General features: G+C 38.9%; 1 protein-coding gene across 1 annotated transcript; it reads left to right on the forward strand.

Moving 5' to 3' along the window:
* Window positions 1-6,379: 6,379 nt before the first annotated feature.
* On the forward strand, window positions 6,380-7,310 carry LOC122905170 (olfactory receptor 2A7). The gene is given in 2 exon segments (XM_044246788.1): window positions 6,380-6,597; window positions 6,599-7,310. Coding segments are annotated over 2 exon segments (930 nt in total).
* The last annotated feature ends 408 nt before the right edge of the window (window positions 7,311-7,718 follow it).

The following is a 7,718-nucleotide window of genomic DNA, read 5'->3' on the forward strand; positions in this document are numbered from 1 at the left end:
GCAGGAAGCTAAAAGCACTAGTCATAAAAGAAGAAATAAAGCTGCATGTCATTAGTGATTTATCAAAAGAATCAGAAAGTGAAGAGGCAAGTCACAGTATGAGAGAAGATAGCTTCAGTACACATTATTCAGCAAAGGACTTAGATCCAAACTCTGAACAGAATGTCTACAACTCAATGACAGGAAAATCTCAGTTAAAAGCTGGGCAAGGGGCGCCTGGGTGGCTTAGAGGGTTAAAGCCTCTGCCTTCAGCTCGGGTCATGATCCCAGGGTTCTGGGATCGAGCCCCGCATCGGCTCTCTGGTTGGTGGAGAGCCTGCTTCCTCCTCTCTCTCTTCCTCCTCTCTGCCTACTTGTGATCTCTGTCTGTCAAATAAATAAATAAAATCTTTAAAAAAAAAAAAAGCTGGGCAAAACTTTGAATAGGTACTCCATACAAAAGGTTATTAAAAAGATGGATAAGCATATAATAATGTATTCAGTATAATTAATCATCAATAAAATCACAAATATTATAATGGCTAATATTATAAAAATCAATATTAAGTGGTAGGAAACTAAAATTATAAAACCATACTGGAAAACCGTTTGGTAATATCTACTAAAATTAGACATGTGCCTGTCCTAGGATTTGGCAATTCTATCCTTGGTTCACACCCACTGACAACATGTATAAAAATATTCATAGGGGTGCCTGGGTGGCTCAGTCAGTTGTGTCTGCCTTTAGCTCAGACCATGATTTCAGGGTCCTGGGATTGAGCCCTGCATTGAGCTCCCTCCTCAGTGGGGAGTCTGCTTCTCCCTCTCCTTCTGCCCCTCCCCCCAGCCCATGCTCTCTCTCTCTTTCAAATAAATAAAATATTTTAAAAAAGAATATTCATAGAATGTTTTAGTTACAATAGCCAAAAAGTAGAAATAACCCAGATTTCTATAATAGTAGAATAGTGAACTATTCATATTGAATATTAGCCACATAAAAAATGATAAAACAGAATGGATAAATCTCAAAGATATTATATTGGGTCAAAGAAGCAGTCATAAAAACATACGTATATACTGTATAATTCATTTATATGAAACTCAAAAACAGGCACAGCTAATTTGTTATAATATATGTCAGATTTCCTTCATCAGAGCAAGGAAGTGATTTTGAGCAGGATTAGTGGAATGAGAGAGAAGACAAAGGAATTTTTTGTTGTGATGAGAATATTAAAAGTGAAGGGATAGAGAAGCATCTTTCATGCCAATGGGCCTCAAAAGAAGGCTGAGCAATTCTCATATCAGATAAATTAGATTTTAAACTTAAAACTATAGTCAGAGATACAGAAGGACACTACATCATTCTTAAAGGGTCTACCCACCAAGATCTAACAATTGTAAATACTTATGCCCCCAATATGGGAGCAGCCAACTATATAAGACAATTGTTAATCAAGATAAAGAGTCATATTGGAATGAATACATTAATAGTAGGTAGGGGATCTTAACACGCCACTCTCAGTAATAGACCATCCAAGCAGAAAATCAATAAAGAAACAAGAGCATTGAACGTTACATTGGACCAGATGGACCACATAGATATATACAGAACATTCCACCTTAAAACAACAGAATACTCATTCTTGGCGAGTGCACATGGAACCTCCTCCAGAATAGACCACATACTGGGTCACAAATCAGGACTCAACCAACACCAAAAGATTGAGATTATTCCCTGCGTATTCTCAGATCACAATGCTTTGAAACTGGAACTCAACCACAAGAAAAAGTCCGGAAGGAATACACCTCCATCTGGATGGGGCTTACACAGGTGTGTTAATATATGCAAATTATTGGATCTATACACTTTATAGCTCTAGCTCCTGGGCCATTTGATCAGCAGACCGCATGGATTGGAAGATATCTCTAACAGATGATGATGTCGTGTGGAGTCTATGGCAAGCCCCAGTCAGTGAATCATAGCACAAGCAACAGGGACTCTGCATCAGGGTCTTTCTTTCTGTAAGAGAAGACATACACTTTCAAAACACAATTCTTCATATACTATGAAGCCTTAGCAAAGACTACTCATAGTCTGAAGTAACTATAAATGCAGGATTGCCTATCTTGAGCTGAGATGTTATATGACCCACCAAATCATAGGACTGATTGGCCATGGCAGCCAATGGCATGCCTTGCACAAAGTCAGGACCAGCAAGCACAGAAGACAAAAGTAAGCAGAATCGGCCCAGATCCCCACATCCCTGTATCACCTATACCACTGAGGGCTCTTCCCTCTCTGTGCAGTGTATCTGCCATGCGGGTGTGGGGCCTTAAAGTTAATTGACAAGGGTAAATCTGTCATTGCCCAGAGCGGGCAATTCACCTTGTGGAGACAGAAGTTTCCAGAAGTGAGAATATGCACACATTCCTGGAAATTAGCAAATGATATAATTTGGTTGGTCATGGACCTGGAAGGAGCACAGTTGGAATATTAGGTCAACTGAACACAAAGTAGGAGAATCTGCATATCCTGCATTAATGCCAAACAAGCAAGTGACTCTGTGACATAAATGCAGAATGGCCTGGAATGTTGGGCCTCTCTTCACAAGGTCAAATGGGATGCCTAGAATGAGCTGAAAGGTAGTTCCAAGGATGATGCCAAGAAAAATTACATGTATGAAGCAGAAGATGTAAAGAAAAAAATAGAAAATAAGGGACTGGATTTGGCTAGTAGGCACACATTTCCTCTAACTGATATAATGCTTGTTTTTCTAATACTGTGGATGAATTCAAAGGATGAAAATAACTGATTAACCCAGTTCCTCAAGACCATCCAGGATATAATTCTAACCGATTATGACCTGAAGCAGCTTCTGAGTCACTTTTATCTGTACAAAAGTTAAAAGTGCATTTGTTAAAAAACCCATCATTAAATAATCAGGTACAAGATGCTTCAGTAGTAATGTCAGCCAGCCTTTGTTCTTGGCCATCCCAGTGACTGCAGTGAGCACACAAATGCAGTAACCATGGCAACAGTGAAGGATCCTTTGCATGAATCCAACAGCTGCCCCTGGCCAAGACAGCACTACTCTGCTGCTCTGCTCTGCTGAATATACGTTCTGTCAGCAGCAGGAGACCAATGTTGGGTGCTCAATATGACACCTTCCCCTTAACGAGACCAATAAGTCAGTCGTTGGCATTCCAATTCCTTCCCCCCTATGTGGAGCAATAATTCATCGTGATTGTGGACGATGTGCATTACAACTATGAATTTCCCTTTCTTGTCTGCCGTACCTTGGTCAGTAACTCTGTTGGAGGGCTATCAGAATATCTGATTTCTGATATGATTTCCAACACAACATCACCTTAGTCCATTAGACCTGTTTCACAGCTAAGGAAGTAACAACGGGCAAATGATCAAGGGATTCATCGCTCCCAGCTCAGAAACTGTAGACCTGACAGAAATTGGGACCTGATACACAGATTTAGGGCACTGGATTGTTGATAACATCCTGCAGAATATACTGTGATAGGATATGCCTTCTTTGGTAGGTAGATTGCATATATTTAACTTCATTCATAAGGGTACAGAGGTTAGGAGTTGGGTCTCTGCTTTTACAGACAGAGCCCTATCTATCCCATGAAGGCAGGATCAGAAGTTATCAAAAAGCGAACATTTTCTAAAGCAAACTTTGCTTAGCTCTTGTGCTCATCTGTTCTTCCAGACAGGTCAGCAAATACCAGGGCATGCCTAACATCAATTCCCAGCATGCCCACACATCTCTAGATCTATGCTCAAGGATGTAGGATCTGAGTTGCTATCTAAAATAATGTAACAATTAAGTCCTTTGAATACAAGTTCATTTTCCTACCACCTTCAGGATGGTTGGAAAATTAGACTACACTAAAGGAAATAAGGCTGCTGAAATTAAGGTCAAGTTTCTATTTCGCTGTCAAAGAATAACCAGAGGGTGCCTGGGTGGCTCAGTTGGTTGAGCGACTGCCTTCAGCTCAGGTCATGATCCTGGAGTCCCACATCAGGCTCTCTACTTGCCAGGGAGTCAGCTTCTCTTGCTGACCTCTCTCCTCTCGTGCTCTCTCTCATTTTCTCTCTCTCTCTCTCTCTCTCAAATAAATAAATAAAATCTTGGGGGGGGAAAAAAAGAATAACCAGGCATGGATCTTTGAATCTCCCAAGTGCCTCCTGAAGGTTTAGGACCTGGAACAACATAAAAATTCATGAAACTGTAACAAATTCATGTATTTGGGTAGCTATAATATTCATGTGATGCCAGAATATGGCTTTATATGTGTTTATTTTTTTTAGTTATGAAGGGACTACTTGTTTTTACCTTAACTTCTAAAGTTCTCTATCTCTCTGGGTTCCTGAAAGAGAGAAATAGACAGGGACTGCCCATTTGCCCATTTTCTCCCCTCTCAGGAGGATAACAGTGGTTGGGATCTTCACGTCTCTGTAGAGCTCAGGCTGGTACAAAGGAGACCTACTGTCATATACCCTACAGAGAGCTCTCATGGCAATTGGGAAGGTACCTTGTGGAGACAATAAACTAATAAAGCCTTCTCTTAAAGGCAATTTGAAGAGTAAGTTCAACAGATGAGCAACAAGGCTTCTAGCACCATCGGTAACTTCACCACACTAGATAGGTTTGCCTTTTCTGCATGAGGATTTGTTGGGGTCTTTCTACAACAATCATCTCTAGACACACAGGTTTCCTGATCACGTTTGTGAGTTCTGGTCAAATATATTTTAACATCATTTTCTCTGCCTGTTAGCTTTTACCATCACAATTTAATATCATGCAAAAGTACATTGTTATTAATGCTTAAAGTTTGCTCATTGATAGTTTAAATAATAGGATATTCTGAGTAAAATATATTATTAAACTTCAATGTATTAATACGGTCAATGTATTAATGGCTATTTTTGACTGGTAGCTATTTTTAAGGCAAGGAGGGACATGTGTACAAGTGACTTTCTCATAGATATTTAATATTAAACCAAAAACCCAGCACTTCTTTATTAAAAAACTAGATTTAAAGTGTCACTCACAGAGGGAAGTCAATATCTAAATGTAAAGGAAGACTATCCAGAGTTATTGAACAGATGTACGAATACTTATCTATTTAGTATGTACAGTAGTGTGAGGCCAGAGTCCCAGCAGTGAGTAGGAGCTCAGAGTTCCTATCATGATAGCTCTTCCCACAGAACAATCGTAGGTACATCACAAGAGATCAGTAAATACCGAAAATTTTTTCCAACATCCTGCACATGATACTTATTATTGGAATGGTAATAAGAGAGTTTTGGTTCGAATAGGATCATTTTCAAGCAGGCTTATAATTTTGTAGCCATTTAAAGTAAGGATTTATTGCTTATCCTTGCTGTCTCTGAGACAACATTATCTTGCATAAAGAATAGGAATGAAGTTTAAATGAAATGGGCAGTATCATGTTTATCCTTACTTTTTAACTGTGGAATCATAGAGTAAGAAAGATGATTTAGTTCAGTCTCTCAAGGACTTCAGAGACCCCTTCTGCAAGATCGTTCACAGTAGCTATTATCACCTGCAGAGACGGTATCTAAAACTAGGTATTTCTAGAGTATTTATCAATATTGATTCAAAATTTTTAAAGTTACTAATTCTGTTTTTATGTTCAGATAAACAACAGTACAAATCTATTCAGTCAGTCATGTAAATGTTCATCTAAATATTACGGAAATCCAAATAAGAAAAAGTGATATTTTAGGCTGAAAATAAATATTTATACTTGACTAAGATGAGATTTGCTAAGATATTAGTTGTGGAGGTGACAGTAGATGCAAGAGTGGAAAGTGTGTTTCAACAGGCAAGTGAGAGGTTAATGGCTAATGATGAATATGGTCAATGGTATATCTAACCTTAATATATTCTATCTTTAATGATCCCTTCCAATTCAAGATTAGAGTTACTGCAGTTTAAGGACTTGGGCATGTGTATCAGTTAGGAGTCAGTTTAGAAGGAAAAAAAAAGAAAAAACAATAATTCTGACTAATATAAGCAAAAGCAGAATTTATTTGGAGAATGCTCACTGAATGAAACAAAAACCATGTATTTGATTAACACGTGACAAAATATCTATTTTGAACATTTAACCTCTGCCAAAAACATTAACAACAACAAAGGAAACATGTATTTGTCTATGTGTATATCTATTTTTAAATTTATTTCGGGACTACTTGAGTCTTTAAATATTCATTAAAATATACAAAAATTTACTGAACGTGTTTCTGAACACTTTTCTATCCTATAAAGAGGTTTCAAATAAGTTAACATAAATCCATTTTTAAAGATTTCTTTTAAATATAAATATTAACCTTTTATTTTGTCATAGGGATATGGTAGACAATATAACATCTATCACAGAGTTCATCCTACTGGGATTTCCCCTTGGCCTGAGGATTCAAATTCTTCTCTTTGGACTCTTCTCCCTGTTCTATGCCTGCACCCTGCTAGGGAATGGGGTCATCTTGGGGCTCATCTCACTGGACTCCAGACTGCACACCCCCATGTACTTCTTTCTCTCCCACCTGGCCATCGTCGACATAGCCTATGCCTGCAACACTGCCCCAGATGCTGGTGAACCTCCTGAAGCCAGACAAGCCCATCTCCTTTGCTTGCTGCTTGTCACAGACCTTTCTCTTTTTGACATTTGCTGTCACAGAATGTCTTCTCCTGGTGGTGATGTCTTATGATCGGTATGTGGCCATCTGCCACCCCCTCCGGTATTCTGCCATTATGAACTGGAGAGTCTGTATCACCCTGGTGTTGACTTCTTGGACCATTGGAGTCCTCCTGTCTTTGATTCATCTCATGTTACTTCTACCTTTACCCTTCTGTAGATTCCAGAAAATCAATCACTTTTTCTGTGAAATCATGGCTGTTCTCAAACTTGCCTGTGCAGATACACACATCAATGAGATTGTGGTATTGGGTGGAGCAATTTCTGTGCTAGTGGGACCCTTCACCTCAATTGTAATCTCGTATATGTGTATCCTCTGTGCCATCCTTAGAATCCAGTCTGGGGAAGGTCAAAGAAAAGCCTTCTCCACTTGCTCATCCCATCTCTGTGTGGTTGGACTCTTTTATGGTACAGCCATTATAATGTATGTTGGGCCCAGGTATGGGAACCCCAACGAGCAGAAGAAATACCTCCTCCTGTTTCACAGCCTTTTCAATCCCATGCTCAACCCTCTTATCTATAGTCTCAGGAACTTAGAAGTGAAGAATGCCTTGAAGAGAGTGCTGGGAATTGAGAGAGACTTATGAAAATATTATGGCATCAGGGTTGATAGTGACCTAGGAAGATATTATCTCAAGAAATTCCAACTCCAACTTAGCATGAGAATTATCTGAGACAAAATAAGATGAAAACAGGGAAGGAAACCATAAGAGACTCTTAAATCTAGGAAACAAATTGAGGGTGGCTGGAGGGGAGGTGGGTGGAGAAATGGGATAACTAGATGATGGGCATTAGGGAGGGCAGTTGATGTAATGAGCACTGGGTGTTATATGAAACTAATGAATCACTAAATTTTACCCCTGAAACTAATAATACACTATATGTTAACTAAATTGAATTTAAATAAAATATTTTGAAAAATAGAGCCATCTTCTGGACACCACTGAGATCCCTAATTCAATAGAGGTGGGATGTATCCTAGAGATCTGTATCTT

Source organism: Neovison vison, chromosome 4, assembly GCF_020171115.1.
Source record: "Neovison vison isolate M4711 chromosome 4, ASM_NN_V1, whole genome shotgun sequence".
In the NCBI taxonomy this organism is placed as follows: Eukaryota; Metazoa; Chordata; class Mammalia; order Carnivora; family Mustelidae; genus Neogale; species Neogale vison.